Source organism: Oryctolagus cuniculus, chromosome 7 (assembly GCF_051225735.1).
Source record: "Oryctolagus cuniculus isolate XC-2025 breed Fujian yellow rabbit chromosome 7, ASM5122573v1, whole genome shotgun sequence".
NCBI classification, from domain to species: domain Eukaryota; kingdom Metazoa; phylum Chordata; class Mammalia; order Lagomorpha; family Leporidae; genus Oryctolagus; species Oryctolagus cuniculus.
Genome location: NC_142873.1, coordinates 140,933,411 through 140,956,595, shown reverse-complemented (window position 1 = coordinate 140,956,595; position 23,185 = coordinate 140,933,411). Strand labels below are relative to the sequence as shown.

General features: G+C 47.2%; 1 protein-coding gene across 2 annotated transcripts in view; it reads left to right on the top strand.

Annotated features, from left to right (window-relative positions):
* HDAC1 (histone deacetylase 1) overlaps window positions 1–23,185 on the top strand; it is a 34,668-nt gene that overhangs the window by 7,675 nt on the left and 3,808 nt on the right. Inside the window, exons 3-7 of one of the 2 annotated variants that reach the window (XM_002720715.6) lie at window positions 13,194–13,311; window positions 19,447–19,521; window positions 21,145–21,283; window positions 21,734–21,875; window positions 22,886–22,978. In XM_002720715.6, the coding sequence (XP_002720761.1) occupies window positions 13,194–13,311; window positions 19,447–19,521; window positions 21,145–21,283; window positions 21,734–21,875; window positions 22,886–22,978 (567 nt within the window). Of the gene's footprint in view, window positions 1–13,193; window positions 13,312–19,446; window positions 19,522–21,144; window positions 21,657–21,733; window positions 21,876–22,885; window positions 22,979–23,185 lie in introns of both variants that reach the window. The other variant, XM_089301085.1, reaches the window with a different exon arrangement.

The window sequence follows — 23,185 nt, the reverse complement described above, 5'->3', positions numbered from 1 at the left end:
GGCGTAGAGCTGGAGAGGTCAGCCAGCGTTGGGTGTGCTGTGCTAAACCACTCTTGTAGGCCAGGGTCGGAAATCCAGTGGCTGAAAAAGGAGTGACTGGGGATCGTGTTGGAGAAGTTGCCAAGTCTGTGGTTACGAGAGAGTGTAGGCTTCTGTCTAACCACCAGTCTCAGCTCCACTTGATTCTACCTGGTCTTCCAGATTTTAAGAAGCTGGAAATCCAAATTAGTATGCAAAACCTCCTCGGTTTAAAATGTTGGCACAGGGTTTTTGTTTTAAATGTTTGTATATAAAACACATCAATACACGTGCGGACCAAATGTGGTTCGGTGGTTCCCAATTTAATCTGTTCTGGAGGTGGTGGGGGAAAAGTGAAAGGTTTTAAATAAAAGATATAAGAATAGATAGGCATGTATTTTACAAGCAGGTAGGCCACTTAGGAGCCTGTTGCTAGAGTCCAAGTGAGAAAATAAAGAGGGGCTGGGGGCCCATGTTGCTTTATGGCGTGGTGCCTGCTGTTAAAGGCTGTACTGACAGTTTGAGTAACCTAGCAACAGCAGCATCCTTCTCACCATTCCAGAGACTGAAAGGAGATGAGTCTTCTGTCCCAGATGGCTTTGTCGTGTCTCTGGAGCTGGTGGAGCCAACTGGGGAAGGTAGACAGGGCGAGCAGACCTTGGGACCACAGTGCTTTATCAGGTGTGAAGAACAGGTGGGGAAGAAAGCATACAAGGCAGCAGAGGTTTTCAGGAACTCTGGGGAGCCGCCTAGCTCTTTCTATCAAGGAGAAAAACTCCCCAGGAGCTTCCCAATACACTCCCCCTTACCTCCCATCATCTCATTCCTGAGACCACTCACCAGTGTAGACGGATAGAATTACCAGAGCTGGCCTAGGCTAATCATGATTCTATCCCTAGGGCTGGGTACATTTTGTTACCAAGGAAGAAGGAACAGGATGGCTCTTTGGGAAGCAACCAGCAGTGACTTCCTTATGGGAGGTGAATTTCCCTGTGGTGTTCTTATAAACTTTTTTTTTTTTTAAGATTTATTCATTTATTTGAAAGACAGAAAGGCAGAGTTATGGACAGAGAGAGGGAGAGACAGAGAGAGAGAGACATCTTCTATCCATTGGTTTACCTCCAAATGGCTGCAACAGCGTAGCTAAGCCAGTCTGAAGCCAGGAGCCAAGAGCTTCTTCCTGGTCTCCACATGGGTGCAGGGGCCCAAATACTTGGGCTACCCATCCTGCTTTCCCAAGCGCATTAGCTGGGAGCTGGATCAGAAGTGGATTGAGGCCGGCGCTGCGGCTCACTAGGCTAATCCTCCACCTGCGGCACCAGTACCCTGGGTTCTGTCCTCGGTTGCTCCTCTTCCAGTCCAGCTCTCTGCTGTGGCCCAGGAGTGCAGGGGAGGATGGCCCAAGTGCTTGGGCCCTGCACCCGCATGGGAGACCAGGAAGAAGCACCTGGCTCCTGGCTTTGGATCGGCGCAGCACGCCGGCCATAACGGCCATTTGGGGAGTAACCAACAGAAGGAAGACCTTTCTCTTTGTCTCTCTCTCACTGTCTAACTGCCTGTCAAAAAAAAAAAAAAAAAAAAAAGTGGATTGAACTGGCGCCCATATGGGATGACGGCTCCACAGACAGCAGCTTTACCCGCTGTGCCATGGTGCCAGCCCCTATCATAAGCTTTTAAAGGAAAAACCTAGTATCATCTCTCTTCCCTAATGCTAGACCTGTTGTCTTTCTTTCCCCATTTTTTTTTTTTTTTTTTATGATTTACTTATTTATTTGAAAGTCAGAGTTACAAAGAGGCAGAGACAGAGAAAGAGGTCTTCCATCCGCTGGTTCACTCCCCAGATGGCTGCAACAATGGCCAGAGCTGGGCCTATCTGAAGCCAGGAGCCAGGAGCTTCTTCTTCAGGATCTCCAACATGGGTGCAGGGGCCCAAGGGCTTGGGTCATCCTCTGCTGATTTCCCAGGCCATAGCAGAGAGCCGGATTGGAAGTGGAGCAGCCGGGACTTGAACTGGCATCCATATGAGATGCTGGTACTGCAGGCGGTGGCTTTACCTGCTACACCACAGCGCAAGCCCTTAGACCTGTTGTCCTTAATGTGACCTTCTCCTCTGCCTCTGCCTCTCCACTGACTGTCCATTTGGTCCTTTTCTCCAGCTTCTCTGGCTTCCTCCCTCCTGCCCTTCCCTTCTCTGAGCTGTCTGTGATCCATCCGTCCCTTTCACAAAGTGAAAGTGGCTGTTAATTTAGGCTCTGTCCCAAAACTGATGTCTTCTGGGAGTCATACCTGAAAGAAGTTCCTTAGACTACTGTTGGAAGTTGTTACATTACCTCTACCTGAACAAGACCCGCTGAGGTCTTTTTCACAAAATTTCACCCTCATTTCACCCTCGTTGGTCCTTCCACAGCTTCTGTCCCCGTACATCGGATTAATCTCTCCCAGAACCTATATCCTCACTTTACATCCAGACACCTTCCTGTTTACATAATCAAGAATTCTGCTCTCTTCCTTGCCTGCGGTGCTAATTTTGTATATTCTCAGGCTTCTTATTCATCGCCTTCTGTTCTTTTGTTCTTTTTTTAAGAAAGTGTTTTTATTAAATATTGAGTGGCTGTGAAAGGATTTTTATAGTGTGTGTTTGTATATGTATGTGTATATATATGTATGTATGATAAAGAATCACAATTCAATTAATATCATTAGTTTGTTTCCATTACCATAAAAATCCTGGTGTATCATTTTCTAAGCCTTTCTTCTTCACTAGAATTAACTCTGCCCTGAATTTGAGATTATTTCCTTCCTTTCTGTTGTTTTACTAGTATATATATGTAATTTTTTTTTTTTTTTTTTTTTTTTTTTTGGATAGGCAGAATTAGACAGTGAGAGAGAGAGAGACAGAGAGAAAGGTCTTCCTTCCGTTGGTTCACCCCTCAAATGGCCTCTACGGCCGGCGCGCTGCGTCAGTCCAAAGCCAGGAGCCAGGTGCTTCCTGGTCTCCCATGCGGATACAGGGCACAAGCACCTGGGCCATCCTCCACTGCGCTCCCGGGCCACAACAGAGAGCTGGACTGGAAGAGGAGCAACTGGGACAGAATCCGGTGTCTCAACTGGGGTTAGAACCCAGGGTGCTGGTGCCGCAGGTGGAGGATTAGCCTAGTGAGCTGCGGGGCGCAGGCCTACTAGTATATATTTTTAAACATAGTATTTTTTAATTTTATAATCATAGAGTATTTATTATGTGATTGCCTTTTTTGTTCAACATGTTGCTGAGAGTTATAAATATTGAAGTATGTAGTGGTATTTATTTTTACTGTACTTCACTGAAATAATGTACTACAATTTGTCTACTAGTGGTGATCATTTGATTTATTTCTGTTTTTTGGTCATAAACACTACTGTGAACATTCTTAATTTTTTTTAGGTTTTTAAAAAAGCTTTACTTAATTTTTTTTTTTTTTTTTTTTTTTTTTGAGAGGCAGAGGAAGAAAGAGGAACAAAGGAAAGAAGAAAAAAAAAAGAAACTCCCCTCTGCTGGCTCACTAATAATACCTGCAGAAAGAAAGAGAGAGAGAGGGAGGATGGGAAGGAAGGAAGGAAAGAAAGACTTAAGAAAGAAACTCGCCTCTGCTGGCTCACTTCCCAAATACTGCAACAGCCAGAGGCCTGGAACCCTGAGCCAGGAACTCAATCTAGGTTTCCAACTGCTTGATCCATCATAACTGCCTCCCAGGGTCTGCGTTAGCAAGAAACTAGAATGAGGAGCCAGAGCCAGGAGTTGAACCCAGGTACTGCAATGTGGGGCACCGGGGTCCTAACCAGTGGCTTAACTGCTAGGCCAAACAACCTGCCTCTCTGAACATTCTTTCTTTCTTTTTTAAGATTTATTTTATTTATTTGAAAGAGTTACAGAGAGAGGTCAAGACAGAGAGAGAGAGGTCTTCCTTCCGCTGGTTCACTCCCCAGATGGCCGCAAAGGCCGGAGCTGCGCCGATCCAAAGCCAGCAGCTTCTTCTGGGTCTCCCACGTGTGTGCAGGGGCCCAAGGACTTGGACCATCTTCTGCTGCTTTCCCAGGCTGTAGCAGAGAGCTGGACTGGATGAGGAGTAGCCAGGACTAGAACCAGTGCCCATATGGGATGCCAGCGCTTCAGGCCAGGGCTTTAACTCGCTGCACCACAGCGCCGGCCCCTCTCTGAACATTCTTGAACATGTGTGTTGTTGGACATATGCTAGAGTTCCACTAGAGGGATACACTAGGAGTAAAATTGTTGGGTCAGCACATAAGCAAAAATGATTCGTAGTTGCCATCGATATAGAATTGTCGTTGCTTTTAGTTCTTACCAACACATGATTTTGTCAAATTTAAGTTTTTTGCCTAATTAGGTAGGTGTGTGAAATGTTTTATTACCACTGATTTATATTTACTTACAAAAATTCCTAATCAAGGCTTTTAAAAATTAACTTAATAATTTGCTTATTTGAGAAGCAGACAGGGAAAGAACTCAATCCACTGTTTCACTCACTCCCCAATGCCTACAATGGCTAGGGCTGAAGCTGGGAGCCCGGAATGCAATCCAGGTCTTCAGCTTACGTGGTATGAGTGCAATTACTTGAAGCATTATAGCTGCCTCCTAGGGTCTGCCTTAGCAGGAAGGTGGAGTCCGGAGTCAGAGCCAGGAATAAAAGCCAGGCATTCTGATGTGGGAAACAAGCATCTTTATATATGTTTGTAGTTTTATATATATATATATATATAAAATCTTTATGTATATACATACATATATGTATGTGTTTGAAAGAGTGACACAAAGATGCAGAAAGATATATCTTCTGTCTGCTGCTTCACTCCCTAAAGAAGCCAGGAACTCTGTTTGGGTCTCCTGCGTGGTTGGTAGAGACTCAAATGCTTGAGCCCTCATCTGCTGCTTCTCAGGTGTGTTAGCAGGGAACTAGAAAGGAAGTGGAGTGGCTGGGACTTGAACCAAGCACTCTGATAAAAGATGCAGGTGTCTTAAGTCACAGCTTAACCTGCTGCGCCACAGTGCCCAGCATGTGTAGGAATGTCTTTGGCTCTATTTTTAGTAGAATTGCTGTATTGTAGGGTACATGAACATTAAATGTCATGTTGCTTTTCAGTGTGGTTCAGAGAATATGTACTCTCACTGACAATGTATGAAATATCTTGAGTTACTTCCTCTCTACATTGGGAATTGGAATTTTAAATTTTGCAGATCAACTGGGTATAAAACCCTATCTAATAGTGATTTTTTTAACATAGTAGAAATATCCAAGTGGTATCATGTCTAACACTTTCTTTTTTTTAATTAATTAATTAATTTGAAAGGCAGAGAGAGAGAGAGAGAAGTCTTCCATCCGCTGGTTCTCTCTCCAAATGGCTGCAATGGCTGCAGTTGCACTGATCCAAAGCCAGGAGCCAGAAGCTTCTGGGTCTCCCACATAGGTGCAGGGGCCTAAGGACTTGGGCCATCTTCTCCTGCCTTCCCAGGCCATAGCAGAAAGGTAGATGAGAAGTGGAGCTGCTGGAACTCGAACTGGTGTCCATATGAGATGCTGGTACCGTAGGCAGTGGCTTTTACCCACTATGCCACAGCACCAGCACCTTTAATAGTGATCTTAATTTACACATCACTAATGACCAATGAAATTGTTATCCATGTAGTTTCTTCTGCTGTGAAGAAATGTCTTTTCATTTCTTTTTCCCGTTTTCCTCTTTAATTGTTTGGCTTATTTATTTATTTGAAGAAGAGAGTGACAGGGAAAGAGAGAGAGAGAGAGATCTTCTGTCTGCTGTTTCACTTCCCAAATGACTACAATGGCTAGGATGGGGCCTGGCCAACGCCACAGGTCTGGAGCTCTATCCTGGTTTCCCTCTTGGAGGGCAAGGCCCCGGGTACGTAGGCTATCTTCCGCTGCTTTCCCAGGTGCTTTTGTAGGGAGCTGGATTGGAAGTGGAGCAGCTGTCTCAAACCAGCACTCAGATATGGGGGCTAGTTAAGCAGGTGGTAGCTTAACTTGCTGCACCACAATTGCAGCCCCGTTTGGCTTTTGCTTTTCTTTTCTTTTCTTTTTTTTTTAAGATTTATTTATTTGAAAGACAGTTAGAGAGATAGGTAGAGCCAGAGAGAGAGAGAGAAAGCGTCTTATTCCGCTGGTTCACTCCCCAAATGAATACAATGGCCAGAGATGAGCTGATCCAAAGCCAGGAGCCAGGAGCTTCTTCTGGGTCTCTCACATGGGTACAGGGGCCCAAGGACTTGGCCATCTTCTACTGCTTTCCCAGGCCATAGCAGAGAGCTGGATCGGAAGAGGAGCAGCCAGGACTCGAACCGGCGCCCATATGGGATGCCGGCACTGCAGGTGGCAGCTTTACCTGCTACGCCACAGCACCAGCCCCATTATTTGGCTTTTTCTTACCAATTTGTGGTAAGTTCTTCCAGTGTCAGTATATTGCTATAAATAACCTCTATTCTAGTTTTTTCTTTTTGCTGTAATCTATCTTTAATGCACAGAAGTTCTTAATTTTAGTATTGTTTGTGTGCTTTTTAAGCAGGAAGTTTCCTAAACTTGCTAAATTTGGTGTTCTTTGGGCTACAGCACAAAATATTTAGAGGGTTGTCAGAGAGGTGAGCAGGAATCAGATTATTCTGGTTTTCTAAGCCAGGTTCAAGATTTGGAGCTTGCTATTGTGTGTCATGCAGCCTCTGAGGTATTTATAGTGGGGTGTGAGGTGGTTCAGTTTGCATTTTACACGGATTACTCTGCCTATAGAATTGAGAAGAGATACACCATGGTGAAGATTGAGGCTGAGAGCCAGGTCGTAGATTGTTGCCAGAAGGGTGGTGATTGGAGATGGAAATGAACGGATTAGACTGCAGTTTCTAGAGAACTTGAATGTAGTGCACGAGGAGTGAGAGGAATCAAAGCTGATAACTCTGACTGCTGTCCTGAGCAGGTGAGGGCATGGTAGTGAGAACAGGAAACCTGGGGCAGAGAGCAGAGGAGAAATATAGGAGTGCTTACATCAAGATTATGGAGGTATGGAGGGACTGGCAGTGGTTTGGGAAAGCAAAAAGAGGAGAATTTTTTTACTCAAGATTTATTTCACTTGATTTTAAAGATATTGTATTTATTTGATAGGCAAAGTTACAAAGAGAGAGAGGGGGGATCTTCCATCAGATAGTTCACTACCCAAATAGCCTTAATGGCCAGGGCTGGGTCAAGCCGAAGATAAGAGACCAGAATTTCATTGGGCCATCTCTGCCTTTCCAGGCGCATTAGCAGGGAGCTGGATCAGAAGTGGAGCAGCTAGGACTCGAGCCAGTGCTCATATGGGATGCCGGCTTCAGAGGTGGGAGTTTAACCTGGTGTGCCACAACACTGGCCCCAAAAGGGAAATTTTTTTTTTTTTAAGATTTATTTATTTATTTGAGATGTAGAGTTACAGACAGAGGGAGGGAGAGACAGAGAAAGAGGCCTTCCATCTACTAGTTCACTCCTCAAGTGGCCACAATGGCTAGAGCTGGGCCGATCTAAAGCCAGGAACCCAGAGTGTCTTCCAGGTCTCCCACTTGGGTGCAGAGGCCCAAGCAGTTAGGCCATCTTCTACTGCTTTCAGGCCATAGCAGAGAGCTGGATCAGAACAGGAGCAGATGCCGGCCATTGCACTAGTGCCCAAAAGGAAGAATTTTAAATGGCATTTAGGGGAGGATGCAGTGCCTCTATGCCATATTGGAATGCCTGGTTTTAGCCTTGGCTCCACTGCTTCTGATCCAACTTCCTACTGTTTGTATCTTGGGAGGCAGCAGATCGTGGCTCAAGTATTTGCATCTCTGCCACCCATGCAGGGACACTTGGATTGAATTCCAGGCTCTTGGCTTTAGCCTGGCTCACCCCTCGCTGTTGTAGGCATTTGTGAAGTAAAGCAACAGATGATAGCTCGCTCTCTCCCCCTCTGGGAAGTGAACAAGCAGATGACTGATCTCTGTTTCTCTGCCTTTCAAATAAAACAAAATAATTAATTATAAAATATCAAATGACATCTATCTATTCAGCCTGAGTAGATCTTGGTATAATTTTTTTAAAAACAGGTTTATTTATTTGAAAGGAAGAGTAACATAGAGTGAGAGACAGAAGAGATATTTCATCTGTTGGTCCACTCCCCAAATGTCTGCAACAGCCAGGTCTGCGCCAGGTGCAGCTAGGAATCAAGAATTCCACCCAGGTCTCCCCCAGGAGTGTCAGGGTCCAAGGACTTAGGCCATCTTCCTCTGCCTTCACAGGTGCCTTAGCAGGAAGCTGGATCAGAAGCATAGTAGGGGTGAGTGCTGTGGCATAGTGATAAAACTGCTGCCTGTATTGCCAGCATCCCATAGGGGCACCGGTTGAGTCCTGGCTCCTCCACCTCAATCCCTCTCTCTGCTATAGCCTGGGAAAACAGTGGAAGATGACCCAAGTCCTTGGCCCCTGCACCTGTGAGGGATACCCAGAAGAAGCTCCTGGCTCCTGGCTTTGGATGAGCCAACTCTAGCCATTGCAGTCATTTGAGGAGTGAACCAGCAGATGGAAGACCTCTCTCTCTCTCTCTCTCTCTCTCTCTGCCTCTGACTCTCTATAGCTCTGTCTTTCAAATAAGTAAATAAATCTTTAAAAAAAAAAAAAAAAGGAAGCAGCAGCAGCAGCATCGTAGTAGCCAGGTCTCAAAACTAGCACTCTGATATTGGATGCTGGAGTTGGTGCCCACAAGTGGCAGCTTAATGTGCTGTGCTAAAGCAATGGCCCCAGATCTCAATATCATCCACTGAAAGAGTAGAAGAAGTTTTGAGGGGGAGTGTTTGGCCTAGCAGTTAAAAATCGCCCTGAACACCTGCATCCTCTATTGGACTGCCTTGGTTCAAGTTCTAGCTCTACCCGCGCGCCCCCCCCCCCCTTTTTTAAGATTTATTTATTTATTTGAAAGAGATACACAGAGACAGAAGGAGAGGCAGAGAGAGAGGTCTTCCATTTGCTGCTTCACTACCATATTGGCTACAATGGCTGGGCAATCCGAAGCTAGGAGCCAGGATCTTCTTCTGGGTCTCCCATGCGGGTGCAGGGGCCCAAAGACTTGGGCCATCTTCTACTGCTATCCCAGGCCATAGCAGAAAGCTGGATTGGAAGAGGAGCAGCTGGGACTCGAACTGGTGCGCATATGGGATGCCTGCACTGCAGGCAGTGGCATTTACCGCTGTGCCACAGCTCTATTCTTTTTTTTTTTTTTTTTTTTTGACAGGCAGAGTGGACAGTGAGAGAGAGAGACAGAGAGAAAGGTCTTCCTTTTCTGTTGGTTCACCCTCCAATGGCCGCCGCGGCCGGCGCGCTGCAGCCGGCGCACCGCGCTGATCCGATGGCAGGAGCCAGGAGCCAGGTGCTTTTCCTGGTCTCCCATGGGGTGTAGGGCCCAAGCACCTGGGCCATCCTCCACTGCACTCCCGGGCCACAGCAGAGAGCTGGCCTGGAAGAGGGGCAACCGGGACAGAATCCGGCGCCCCGACCGGGACTAGAACCCGGTGTGCCGGCGCCGCTAGGCGGAGGATTAGCCTAGTGAGCCGTGGCGCCGGCCTCACAGCTCTATTCTTGATTCTAATTTCCTGCTAATGTGCAGCAGGTAATGGCTAATTACAGCAGGTAATGGCTCAAGCAATTGGGTCACTGCCACCCGTATGGGAAAACTGGATTGAGTTTCTGGTTCCCAACTTGGCTTGGCCAGTTTGCACCCACACAGGCACACAAAATATAAAGTACTGCTTGAAAACTAGTTTTACCATTAATTCTCATAGTACAACACATTAAGGACAGAGGTCCTACATGGGGATCAAGTGCACAGTGACTCCTGTTGTTGATTTAACAATTGACACTTAGTCAGTGATCACCCGAGGCTCTTGTCATGAGCTGCCAAGGCTATGGAGGCCTCTTGAGTTCACAAACTCTGACTTTATTTAGGGCCATAATCAAAGTGGAAGTTCTGTCCTCCCTTCAGAGAAAGGTACCTCCTTCTTTGATGGCCTGTTCTTTCCACTGGGATCTCACTCACAGACATCTTTCATTTAGGTCATTTTTTCCCACAGTGTCTTGGCTTTCCATGCCTGAAATACTCTCATGGGCTTTTTAGCTAGATCTGAATGCATTAAGGGCTGATTCTGAGGCCAGAGTGCTGTTTAGGGCATTTGTAATTCTATGAATCTGCTGTGTATCCTGCTTCCCATGTTGTACCATTCTCTCCTTTTAATTCTATCATAAATAAGACACTTGTCTTTATGTGATCCCTTTATAATCAGTTATGTACTTAAACTGATCTCTTTAACTAGTAAGATGGTATTGGTACTTGCCAACTTAATGGGATTTGGATTCCAATGGCAAGTTTTTAGCTTTACCCTTAGGGGTAAGTCTGAGGGAGCGTGTGTCAAACTGTGTATCTCCTTCCTGTCTTATTCCCACTCAGGGATCAATTTTCCATTGGATTTAAACACCTAAGAATAATTCTGTAAATATATAATTTTTTCTTTTCTTTTCTTTTTTTTTTTTTTTTTGACAGGCAGAGTGGATAGTGAGAGAGAGAGACAGAGAGAAAGGTCTTCCTTTTGCCGTTGGTTCACCCTCCAATGGCAGCCACAGCTGGCGCGCTGCGGCCAGCGCACCACGCTGATCCGATGGCAGGAGCCAGGTGCTTCTCCTGGTCTCCCATGGGGTGTAGGGCCCAAGCACTTGGGCCATCCTCCACTGCACTCCTGGGCCACAGCAGAGAGCTGGCCTGGAGCTGGCCTGGAAGAAGGGCAACCGGGACAGAATCCAGCGTCCTGACCGGGACTAGAACCCGGTGTGCCGGCGCTGCTAGGTGGAGGATTAGCCTAGTGAGCTACGGCGCCGGCCAAATACATAATTTTTTAAAAATTAAAAATATTTTGGAGCTGGTGCTATGGTGTAGTGGTTAAAACTGCCGCCTCTATATATGAGTGCCAGTTCAAATCCCAGCTGCTCCACTTCTGATGCAGCTCTCTGCTGCAGCCTGGGGAAGCAGTGCACTCACCTGAGGGACCTGAAATTAAGTGAGGGGGCCGGAACCATGACACAGTGAGCTGGGCTACTGCCTACTGCACTGATATCCCATATCTAGTCCCAGCTGCTCCTCTTCTGATCCAGTTCCCTGCTGGTGCTCCTGGAAGGGCAGCAGATGGTGGTCCAAGTGCTTGGGCCCCTGTATCCACATGAGAGACCCTGATGGGGCTCCTGGCTCCTGGCTTTGGCCTGGCACAGTCCTGGCTGTTATGGCCATTTGAGGAGTGACCCAGTGGGTGGAAGATTTTCTGTCTCTCTGTCTCTCTCTGCCTCTCCTCTCTGTAATTCTGCCTTTCAAATGAATAAATATTTTTTTTTTAATTGAGGATTAAGTGAGAATCACTTACTTGGAGCCAGACCTCCAGGTTCCTATTCCAGTTTACTAACTGTAACCCTAGGCAAATCACTAACCTTTGTCTGCTGTAATTTCATGACTGCAAAATGAGAATAATAGTATATGAACATTAAAAGGTTGTTATGGGGGGACTGGCATTGTGTCATAGTAGGGGAAAGCTGCCACCTCCAATGCCAGCATCCTATCTGTGTGCCTGTTCAAGTACCAGTTACTCCACTTCCAATTCAGTTCCCTGCTAATGACCTCAGAACGCAGCAGAAAAAGGCCCAAATGCTTGGGTTCCTTTCACCCACGTGGGAGACCTGGATGAAGCTCGTGGCTCTTGGTTTTGGCTTGGCCCTGCCCTGGCCGTTGCAGTCATTTCAGGAGTGAACCAATGGATGGAAGATCTCTCTCTCCCTTTCTCTGTAGCTCTGGCTTTCAAATAAATAAATAAATACTTTTTTAAAAAAATATTTATTTTATTTATTTGAAAGACAGAGTTAGGGAGAGAGGTAGAGCCAGAGAGAGTCTTCAATCCACTGGTTCACTCCCCAAATGACCACAACAGCCAGAGCTGAGCTGACCCGCAGCCAGGAGCCAGGAGCTTCTTCCGTGTCTCCCATGTGGGTGCAGGACCCCAAGCATTTGGGCCATTTTCCACTGCTCTCCCAGGCGCATTAGCAGGGAGTTGGATCAGACGTGGAGCAGCTAAGACTTGAACCAGCGCCTATATGGGATGCCGGCACTGTAGGTGGCGGCTTTACCTGCTACGCCACAGCGCTGGCCCCCGTCCACCATGCCTTTTTAAAAAGAAGGAAGGAGTGGTTAGAATGTTGGGATAACTGGTAGCTTATTACGGCAAGGAAGTTTTGTGAGGAGCACGAGACCAAAATCGTCAGCATACTGGTCAGTTGTCATTAGTTGACTGCTTTTCTTCACTTGATCTCCTGAACTCTTGGAGTCATTTGGTACATAATTACATGTTGTTCTATTTAATAACAAAGTAATGATCTGGAAGGCCCTTTACAGTCTGCAAAGAGGTCTGACCGTTTCCAGTTCCTGCAGCTTCCCTGAGTTAGATGTTGTCCCTAGAGGGTAAGGAAATCGAGGCTCAAGACGTGATGACCTGGCCAGGCAACACAGCTCGAGCTGCAGTCCTAGGTTTGTTTTTTTTTTTTTTTTTTTTTTTTTTGACAGGCAGAGTGGACAGTGAGAGAGAGAGACAGAGAGAAAGGTCTTCCTTTGCCGTTGGTTCACCCTCCAATGGCCGCCGCGGCCGGCGCGCTGCGGCCGGCGCACTGCACCGATCCGATGGCAGGAGCCAGGAGCCAGGTGCTTTTCCTGGTCTCCCATGGGGTGCAGGGCCCAAACACCTCCACTGCACTCCCGGGCCACAGCAGAGGGCTGGCCTGGAAGAGGGGCAACCGGGACAGAATCCAGCGCCCCGACCGGGACTAGAACCCGGTGTGCCGGCGCCGCTAGGCGGAGGATTAGCCTAGTGAGCCGCGGCGCCGGCCCTGCAGTCCTAGGTTTTGTGACACCCAGGCCCTTTTGGTAATCCTGTGGAGCTAATTGGATTGTAAGCTTCTTCAGGGCCGAATCTAATCAGTTATTTCTCTTTGTCCTTTTAGCACCTAGCTTAGCGCTAAAGACATGTGCTGAAAGTGGACTGAGCGAAGATTGGCCGGCCTTGAGAATGACTTGCCCTTTCTCCCTTCTTCCCCTAGCGCCCTCACAAAGCCAATGCTGAGGAGATGACCAAGTACCACAGTGACGACTACATTAAGTTCTTGCGCTCCATTCGTCCGGATAACATGTCCGAGTACAGCAAGCAGATGCAGCGATGTGAGTCCGCTCTGGCCCCCCAGTCCCGCTCCCGGCGGGTCTCCCTTTCCAGTGGAGAGGCCCGCCTGCCCTTCCTCGTGCCTCCCATTTGGGCCAACATCTGATTTCCCTTGGGTGTCAAACTGTGTCTTTTTTCTTAAGTCTGGTTTTCCTTGTTTCCTGATTGTAAATAATAGTGGTTGGACTTCTTCCAGTGAGGTTCAGAACACCGTCCCAAGAGTACTGTGATGACTACAATGGAAGAAGCACTGACCGGGAGGGGAGGCGGAAGGTCCAGGACCCAGCTATTAACTCTTAACGGGCTGGGCGAGTCACTTTTCTTTTGTGAAATGGGCTTGGCCATGTGATCGCTGATTCCTGTCTGACTAAAAGTGCTCTATTTTTTTTTTTAAAGATTTATTTTTATTTATTTGAAAGAGTTACAGAGAGAGGTAGAGACAGAGAAAGAGGTCTTCCATCCACTGGTTCACTCCCTAGATGGCCGCAACAGCTGGAGCTGCGCTGATCTGAAGCCAGGAGCCAAGAGCTTCCTCCAGGTCTCCCACGCAGGTGCAGGAGCCCAAGGACTTGGGTCATCTTCTTCTGCTTTCCCAGGCCACAGCAGAGAGCTGGATCGGAGGTGGAGCAGCTGGGACTAGAATCGGCACCCATATGGGATGCCAGCACTTCAGGCCAGTGCTTTAACCCACTGCGTCACAGTGCCGGCCCCTCTAACTCTGTGTTAACTGGGACTGTAGGGGCCACACAGGACAGCCTCCAGGTGATGTAATCATAGATCTGTGGAGATTCTGTCCCTGCCCCTTCCACCTGAAATTCTAGAACTGGTCCCATTGCAAAAGCCATATTCAGTTTGTGGGACTCTTGGTGATTATTTTAGCTGTGGGAAATTATTTTTTTTTTCCAACTTTAGGATAAAATTATCACACCTAACTTCTCCTATGTGTTATTTATTTATTTATTTTTAAGACTTATTTATTTATTATTTGAAATGCAGAGTTACAGAGAGGCAGAGAGAGAGGTCTTCCATCTGCTGGTTCACTCCCCAAATGGCTGCAACTGCTGGAGCTGGGCCGATCCGAAGTCAGGAGCCAAGAGCTTCTTCCGGGTCTCCCATGCAGGTGCAGGGGCCCAAGGACTTGGGCCATCTTCTGCTTTCCCAGCCTATAGCAGAGAGCTGGATCGGAAGTGGAGCAGCCGTGACTCAAACCAGTGCCCATATGGATGCCGACACTGCAGGTGGTGGCTTTACCCACTGCACCACAGCACTGGCCCCTCCCTTACGTTATTTTAGAAACACTTCATACAATAGAACCGTGTGACAGTGTTGTCCAGAAGATTTGATTGGTTTATGACAGCCTCTATGAAAATGCCAGGAAGTTTATGGTGTTTATGTGTTTTTACTGGCCACAGGTAGTGTGATTCCCATGGAAGACAGTTCTTTATTAGTTCTGATAGCCGTGCAGGTGGCAGTGATGACAGGTCGGTGCGATCTTCCTGGGGCGTTGTTTCCCTGCCCCTCACCGCTGCAGGAGCTGCTGCCCCTTGAAGAGATGTGCTTGCTTTCTGAACTGGCAGAGTCTTGTTTCCTTGTAAGGGGCACACATTCATTCCTTTGCTGTCGGTGGCTTTGGGGTTTCTGTAACCCATTTAAGCCAGGGATCAAGCCTCCCTCTCAACATATTCTCCTTAGAGACGCAGCCTGGTGTCGAATCAGTTTTCATGTCTTAGTTTGAATCCTCAGTGCTATTGCTTTGCTGTGTGTTTTTGAGTGAGTCTTCTAATCTCTGAGCATTAGCACATTATAATTATTATTTATTTTTAAATTTATTTTATTTATTTGAAAGGCAGAGTGACAGAATGAAGGAGAGACAGAGAAGAGATATACACTGCTGGTTTACTTCCCAGATGGCTAAATTGGCTGGGGCTGGGCCAGGCTGAAGCCAGGACCTTGCAGCTCCAACTTGGTCTCTCACATGGGTAGCCAAGGCCAAGTGCTTGAACCATCTTCTGGCTGCCTTGCCAGGCACATTAGCAGGAAGCTGGATCAGAAGGGAAGCAGCCAGGCCTCCATTATGGGATGCCAGCCTGTCAGGCAGCAGCTTAACCTGCTGCAGCCCAGTGCCGACCCTTACTTTCCTTCTTAGAGGAAGATACTGGTGCCTGCTTTGTAATGGGGGATAAATAAGGTAATGTATTCAAAGTACCTACGCTGATGAGTGGTAGCTACTGCTATGAATATTATGACATACTGTTTTTGTTATTTACAAATCTGTCGAGGCAGATACAATATTAGATCCTGAGTAGCATACAGGTTCTCTCCCTCCACTGCAATTTTCCCGAGACCAGCATTTCCTAGATTTGCATTAAACAATTAGGTCCTGGGATTTTCTCTCATTGGAAATGAGGACAGGAAGTTAGAGGCCGTCTTATATAGCATTTATATTATATTATATTATATTATATTGAAGTAACTGGGGAGGATTTAAAAGTATGTGGGAGTTGCTGGCATTGTGGCAGCGTGGTTTAAGCCACCGGTGTCCCATGTGGGATCTCCAGTTTGCTCCCCGGATATTCTGCTTCTGATCCGGCTCCCTGCTGATGCTCCTGGGAAGGCAGCAGAAGATGGCCCAAGTGCACGGGCCCCTGCCACCCGTGTGTGAGCCCTAGATGGAGTTCCAGGCTTCGGCCTGGCCCAGCCTCAGCTGTTGCGGCTGTTTGAGGAGTGAATCAGTGGATGGAAGATCTCTTCCTTGCCCTCTCCCTCCCCCCTCATTCTGCCTTTCAAATAAATAAATCTTTTCAAAAAATTTAAAAAATGAAAGTATATGGGAAGGTATACAGACATAACATGGCTTGGGAACCATCTCTCACAGTTACTAAGGTAAAATAACAGGGGGCCGGCGCTGTGGCGTAGTGGGTGAAGCCACCGCCTGCAGCACTGGCATCCCATATGGGTGCCGGCTCGAATCCTAGTGGCTCCACTTCCAATCCGGCTCTCTGCTGTGGCCTGGGAAAGCAGCAGAAGATGGCCCAAGTCCTTGGGCCCCTGCACCCATGTGGGAGACTCAGAAGAAGCTCCTGGCTTCAGATCAGCACAGCTCCGGCCATTGCGGCCAACTGGGGAGTGAACCAGCAGATGGAAGACCTCTTTCTCTTTCTTTCTGCCTCTTCTTCTCTCTCTCTGTAACTCTAACTTTCAAATAAATATTGGAAAAAAAAAAAAAAAAAAAAAAAGGATGGGAGTGGGTGTTGTGATGCAATGAGTTGAGCCACTGCATGGGATACCTGCATCCCATATTGAAGTGCCTGGAATCGAATCTCACTTCTGCTTCTGATCCTGCTTCCTGCTAATGTGCCTTGGTGGCCGCAGATGTTGGCTCCAGAGTTTGGGTTCCTGTCATCCATGTGGGAGACCCAGTGGAGTTCCATGGCTCCTTGCTTCAGCCAGCCCTGTTACAGGCATTTAGCAGATGGAAGATCTCTCTCTTTTTCTCTGTCTTTCTGCCTTTCAAATAAATAAATATGGTACATACAAAATATTTCAGGCAAAAATTGTATAAAAATAGTGAACATTCGAGTACCCCAGCCTAAGAATGAAGATGTTTTCCATACAGTTGAAGTCTTCCAAGACACCTCCCCTTGATTACATACCCATTCTCTGCCCTGCCCCCACCCTTGTCCCCATCACCAGGATGTAAGCTCTGTCCTGCAGGTAGTGTTTCAACCCATGGATTGCTTTTTGCAATAGTCTTTCTTTCTGTCTTTCTTTCTTTCTGTCTTTCTTTCTAGATTTGTTTTTTATTTGGATGACAGAGTACAGAGAGAGGAAGAGACAGAGAGAGAGCTCTTCCTCCTGCTGGCTCACTCCTCAAATGGCCACAACGGCCGGAGCTGAGAGCTGTTCACAGCCAGGAGCCAAGAGCTGCTTCTGGGACTCCCACGCGGGTGCAGGGGCCAAGGACCTGGGCCATCTGCTGCTTTCCCAGGCCACAGCAGGGAGCTGGACCAGAAGGGGAGCAGCTGGGACTCCAGCCAGCACCCATTAGGGATACTAGCACTGCAGGCCGGGGCTCTCATCCTCTGCGCCATCGCACCAGGCCCCCTGCGATAGTTTACTCCCCGACTTCACCAGCCCCCTGCCCTGTGTATTGCTCCCCGTTAGTTTGAAACTAGCCTTAAAAAGAGAGAAGACGGTTATAGTAGGAAGAAGGAAAGCCCATGGAAAAGTCCTCCCTGGCCTCATAGGTGAATGTCTTCTCACCCATTTCCCTTCTTCTATCTATTAATCGCAGATTGCTGAGCTGGGGATTAATGTTTGATTGGAGCCTGAAGTGAAATATTTTTTTCTCAAGTAAAAAATACCCATTTCTTCCCATGGGGGCTTCGCTCCCAAGTGGGACTATAAACCCAGCTTTGGGAACTGAGGCAGACCAACCCCTATACAGGAGGAAGCAGCCAAAGGGAAATCAGTTGCTCATGGATAAACAGCCTGTGCCAGGGACCAAAGGGACCAAAGTTCTTATTGACAAAGCCTCCCAGTGTTTACTCAAGAAGTGAGGAAGAGAGCCGCCCCTTGCTCCCTTGTGCAGCCCCACTTCCTCAGAGCCCCGGGTCTTGCACACCTTCCAGGTTTAGGGCAGCAACAAGAGTTGGTAACTCTTGTGGTTATTGCAAATGTTGAGCTCCAGCTGTGTCTCGAGATGTTGCCACTGCAGGCCAACTGGGCCGTCCCAGTGTCTCCAAGCCAGGGCTGCTCCTTGCTCTACTTTGGGAACCCCTATTGGTAACGGTGGGTGCAAAGGGGAAGCCAGACAGGAGTAAGAATCTAGTTCGCTCCTGCCTCTGACTTCCTGTGTATCACTGATGTCTCAGCAGTTTCCTATTCTGAAAGAGGAGCTGTAAGGTTCCTCTCTGGCCCTGAGAGTCTGAGCCTCCAGGTGTGCTTTCCTTCCTGCCTTTTTGTTTCATTTGCATTGTTGTTTGCATGTGTTTCCACATCACGGACTAGTTTGTACCTTTAGGACTGAAATAACTATACTGTGGTTGTCATTTGTGGGTGTAGTAGCAACAGCACTGGACTGTGGGGAGTCAGGACTCCTGGTCCTGATTTCTGGTTCTGGCACTGCCTGGTTATATAAACTTGGGCAAGTCAATTGACTTCTCCATATCTGTTCGTTCACCTCCTGGGGTGGTTGTGAGGATCGAATGAGATTGTGTTACATGTGAAAGTAGTTGGGAAAAGAAGCAAGTATGTTTCCGCCAGGTTTTGGGACCGATGAGCCAAAGCTTGCGTACTGACTGCCATTTCCTAGCAGCCCACCTCTGTGAGCCTGTTTCCCCATCTGTAAGATGGGACCAAAGCTTACCACAGAAAATTGCATAAGGGCCAAGTGCTTGGCATAGCAGCTAAGACACTGCCTGGGGTACTGGCATCCAGTACGGAATGCCTGGGTTGACTCCATTGCTGGGCCTATAGCTTCCTGTTACTGTACACTTAGAAGTCAACAGGTGAGGACTCGCGTCGTTGGGTCCCTGCCTTTCTTAGGAGAGACTTGTACTGAGTCCCCAGCTCCCAGCCTCAGCCTGGCTCAGCCCAGCTGCAGCTGTTGCTGTCGTCTGCATAGGAAATCAGCACATAAGAAATGTCTCTGTCTCTTTGCCTTTGAAAAAAAGACTAAAAAAAAGTTGATTGTGTGAGGATAAATGATATCAGGTATTTAAAGCATCGAGCACAGCATCTGTCACATTGTAAGCGCTCAGTGAATGAGTTCATGCAGGTCTCTGTTCTCACTTCCTCGGTCACCAGGAGTGAGGTCCAGGAACAAACTTAGGCTGGAAAAAGGATACTTTCTCCCTAAAGGAATGAACCAACATTTTCCAAGTTGCTAAATGCTTCTTCATGTAAAATTTCTGTTTTCTCAGTAACTAGGTGCTTATTATAGGTAAGGGGCTGTATCTTCAAAGAACTTAAATGACTTGACTCCTTCCCACAGACAGTAAGTAGTAGAGCTTGAACTAGAACTTAAGCCTTCTGAATCTACATTCTGTGTTTTTTTTTTTCCCACCAGCTTGTAAGTATCTTAACAAAAGCTGAAGGGGATTATGGAAACTAACCTTTTGCTTATTTCTTTCAAGTCAACGTTGGTGAGGACTGTCCAGTATTTGATGGCCTGTTTGAATTTTGTCAGTTGTCTACTGGTGGCTCTGTAGGTAAGGAATCTATATCCCCTCCCAAGGGTTGTGCTGGTCTGTCCTCCCGAGGTCTGCCTTTTAGGCCACCATCGTGGTAGGGCTGACCTGTGACCATGTAAAATAGTCCTTAGATCTCTAGAATGTATTTCTGGTTGAGTCCCAGCCCAGGCTTATTGTCCAGCATGGTCCTGACAGATGTCCTTGGCTGTCCTCTCCCACTAGCAAATCTCATATATAGGAATTCCCTGCAGACCTCTGGGGTTGTCAAGATGCTGTACATAAAAGCAATTTGTGAACTGCCAAAGTGCTATAAAAATGGAAGTGCCATCTTGTGTGTCTTAGGAAGGAGTGTGGCAATTACCTTCAGAGGTCAGAAATATTCCCTGCCTAGGCTTAGCTCCCACTTCCACCTATAACTTCTGGGTTCCCGCTAGGACTACTTGAAACCCTTTCTTAACAAATATTTATTTTCCTATCATCATTATTGTATCCCCCTACCAGTATCATCTTGGAAAAAAAGAAGTGCATGGGAAACACACACAGTCACACTGTCCATGGATGACCTTGTTACTACTTGGGTGTTTATTTGCCTTTTCTTTATTCATGTTTATATATCTGGACATAAAATATGTATATGAGGGTACTTCAAGAAGTTTGTGGAAAAATGAAGTTAAAATATAAGTTTATTTTGGTGGAAAACAATTTGAAATGTATGCATAGGTTTTTGTAATATGTGTTTTCCTTGAACATTTTGAAGACTCATGGTATATGGATAGATTTAAAAATTCTTTTTGGACCAAAATAAATTTGTCTTTTACTTCCATTCCCATGAACTTTTGAGGTGTATGTGTGTGTGTATATGAATAATAGTTTTGTGCCTGCATTTTTTTTTTAACCTAGGATTTTTCTATCTGTAGAAATCTTCCACAGCCTGTTTTCTAGTGGCCATAGATTATTCCATGTTATGGCCCTACTGTAGTTGATATAATCTATCTCCTTTTACTGGACCATTTAGATTGTTCCATGCTTTTATTTCTTTGAAAGTTAACAGTGCCAAAAATGCACTTGCATGCATGGGTGTATATTTCTCATGTTTTGTACTCATTTGTACTTTGAGTCAGCCCTATCTTTGGTATCATTTCAAAATTTTTTGACCATGAACCGTAATAAGAAATAAATTTACACAGGTAATCCAGGATACCATGTGTGGGCACACACATGCACGTGAACATACACACACACACAAACACACACTTTTACTCTCTCATCCTAAAGCCAACGTTTTGTAAAAGGGCAGTTACCTTTACTGTTACTCTGATATTTTTATTCTAATCTGTTTCACTTAAAAATACACATGCCAGCCATGACCCACTAAGTCAATTTTAAGGTGGGTTACCATCCTCAGTTTGGAAAATAGTTTTGTTTTATTTTTTCTTTTTGGTAAAAAATATTTTTTGTCTGTGGAAAATAGTTTTTTAAGAGCAGCTGGTATCATGTTTATTCTCTATTGGAATAGGTGAGAGGGAGGGGCCTGGCTTATTGAATAGGCAGGTCCTACCTCTCCCTAGGTTCCCTGGGCTTCTTGGGGGGAGGGGAGAGTGACTTAGTAACAGGCTTATGTTCCTCTCTCCCCACGCCCAGCAAGTGCTGTGAAACTTAATAAGCAGCAGACGGACATCGCTGTGAATTGGGCTGGGGGCCTGCACCATGCAAAGAAGTCCGAGGCATCTGGCTTCTGTTACGTCAATGATATCGTCTTGGCCATCCTGGAACTGCTAAAGTATGCCTGCCTGGCCTTGTCTCTTGGAGGAGCACCTTAGGCCAGGTTCCCACTTCCCTCCCCGGGGATTGGCCCCCTAGTTTGCTTTTCCTAGCGGTATGCTGGCTGGAATGTGTGTGGTGGCTCTGGCCATCATCTCCTTGACGGGGTCTTGGTTTGATCTGAGCCCACGGCAAGATCAGGGCAGGCGCTGCTCAGATCCTGCCTCAGAGTGTCCTTGTGTGGCTGGAGTTGACCCTGGCTATAGAGTAGGAAGAACGGACTTGGTCGGCTTGGTCAGGCCTCTGGAGACACCCGGCCGCTCTTCCACCTTCCTTCAGCCAGTTTCCACGTCTCTGGTGCTTAGAGATACCTGAGGGAGGCAGCCAGCCCGGTAAGCTGGGACCTGGCGCCCTTGGCGCGTCCCATCTCCAAAGAGCCCCCAGACCCCTGACCCCCTTCTGATCCTAGGTATCACCAGAGGGTGCTGTATATTGACATTGATATTCACCACGGCGATGGCGTGGAAGAGGCCTTCTATACCACAGACCGGGTCATGACCGTGTCCTTTCATAAGTATGGAGAGTACTTCCCAGGAACTGGGGACCTACGGGTGAGAACTCTTTTTAGGGGCCAACCAGCTCACCCTCAGCTGCCAGCTCTAACTTTCCTATCCTGTGCCACTAAAAACCACTTCCTGCCTCTTCTGCCATTCAGAACACCTTTCCCCCATCGGGAGTGCCTCCCATGGTCTCTCTCCCTAATTCTGGAGGAGAGGAAAAGTGGGACATAAAGGGTCTCCTACCATTACTGGGCTTCCCTCATGGACGCAGCTGGGTTTCATTATGTGCTGGTCCTGTGCCCCACAAGGCTTGAGTTTTGTGCTAGGAACTGGGACTCTTGTGGATCATCTCAAGGCTTCTGAGCCTTTTTAGGTTACTTTCCCCTTTGGCCCTCTGACTGAAAGCTATGAACTCTTCCTAGAAAAGTGCATGAAACGTGGTGTCTGCTGTAGAACAGTCATCATGGAGCCCATCCATGAAACTCAGGATAAGAATCCTTGGAAGCTCCTTCATCAGACTACCTGCTTCTGTTAGCATGAGTACAGCAAACTGAGCCGCTTTGCGCTGCCTTTGCCCTGAGGTGAAAAAGCGGCACTAATGCAGTTGTTGGCCATGGCAAGTATTAGAATAAGTGAGCACTTGCTATTTGGAAGTGAGTTGGAAGCTTCCCTCTGTGCTTCCTGCCACATCTCCCTGGAGAGGAAAGAAAGGGGGTTGAAGAATGAGCAGCAAAGCTCCCTGGAGACAAAGGTTGATGCGAGTGGGTGTTATTTCTGTGACCTGGCTGCCAGCCAGCTCTACCCCAATGCCAAGGTAGAAGTCTTGTGCTGTGGGGTAGGGTGTGCAGTCTCAGGCCCCATAACCAGCTCTCGGCCTGCGTGCAGGCTCAGTGACGGGATGTGGACTTGCCAGTGAGAACAGCACTAACTCAGTGCCCCTGCTTTGTCCTGGCCCGCCTCTCCCAGAACCGCTGCCTCTTCCCTTAGCCTTCCAGCCCCCATCCTTGAACGCCTTCCTCAGCTTCATCTTTCAGTTTTACTTTAATGTCCTTCTCGATTAGGATATTGGGGCTGGCAAAGGCAAATATTATGCTGTTAACTACCCGCTCCGAGATGGGATTGACGACGAGTCCTATGAAGCCATTTTCAAGCCGGTAAGTGGCTCTATCCACCCTGCGGGCTACAAACAGCAACTTGGTGTAGGGGACTCAGCCCTGCTAATGCCGGTTGGGAAATGAGAGCTTGCAGTCGCGTTGTTTTAGATCTCCGTCTCTTTGGAGTTAGCTCCCGGGATGTAACAGTGGTAGGCTTCCTTGGCTTTTCATGTTTCTTGCTGCCTTACACTGATGTCTACGCTTGAG